Below are 301 nucleotides of genomic sequence, written 5' to 3'. Positions count from 1 at the left end.
ATCCAAAAATCCTGGATTGATCACACTTCGGCCATTACTCCCACCACCCGGGCAGAGGCAACAGGACATGATACCAGAAAAGAGCGAAATGACGAAGCATCCTCTCTTGTGTTGCAGCATCTCTTGTGTTGCAGCATCTCTTGTGTTGCACCATCTCTTGTGTTGCACCATCTCTTGTGTTGCAGGTGCTTCTGCGTAGACCCCGACGGCAATACCATCTTCGGCAGCGCCTTCCCCGAGCAAGAAGAACTCCTCTCCACAATGAACTGCCGTGAGTTCTGTCTTGGCTAGGGCGTTGCGT

General features: G+C 52.2%; 1 protein-coding gene across 3 annotated transcripts in view; it reads left to right on the top strand.

Moving 5' to 3' along the window:
• Positions 1-301, top strand: part of LOC119584994 — a 13,700-nt gene that overhangs the window by 7,928 nt on the left and 5,471 nt on the right. For all 3 annotated transcript variants that reach the window (XM_037933603.1, XM_037933604.1, XM_037933605.1), the window contains exon 6: positions 186-271. In XM_037933603.1, coding sequence (XP_037789531.1) covers positions 186-271 — 86 coding nt within the window. The remainder of the gene's footprint in view (positions 1-185; positions 272-301) is intronic.

This window comes from Penaeus monodon, chromosome 19 (genome assembly GCF_015228065.2).
Source record: "Penaeus monodon isolate SGIC_2016 chromosome 19, NSTDA_Pmon_1, whole genome shotgun sequence".
Taxonomy (NCBI): domain Eukaryota; kingdom Metazoa; phylum Arthropoda; class Malacostraca; order Decapoda; family Penaeidae; genus Penaeus; species Penaeus monodon.
The sequence above is the reverse complement of the archived record's forward strand: the minus strand, read 5'-3'. Positions and strand labels throughout refer to the sequence as shown.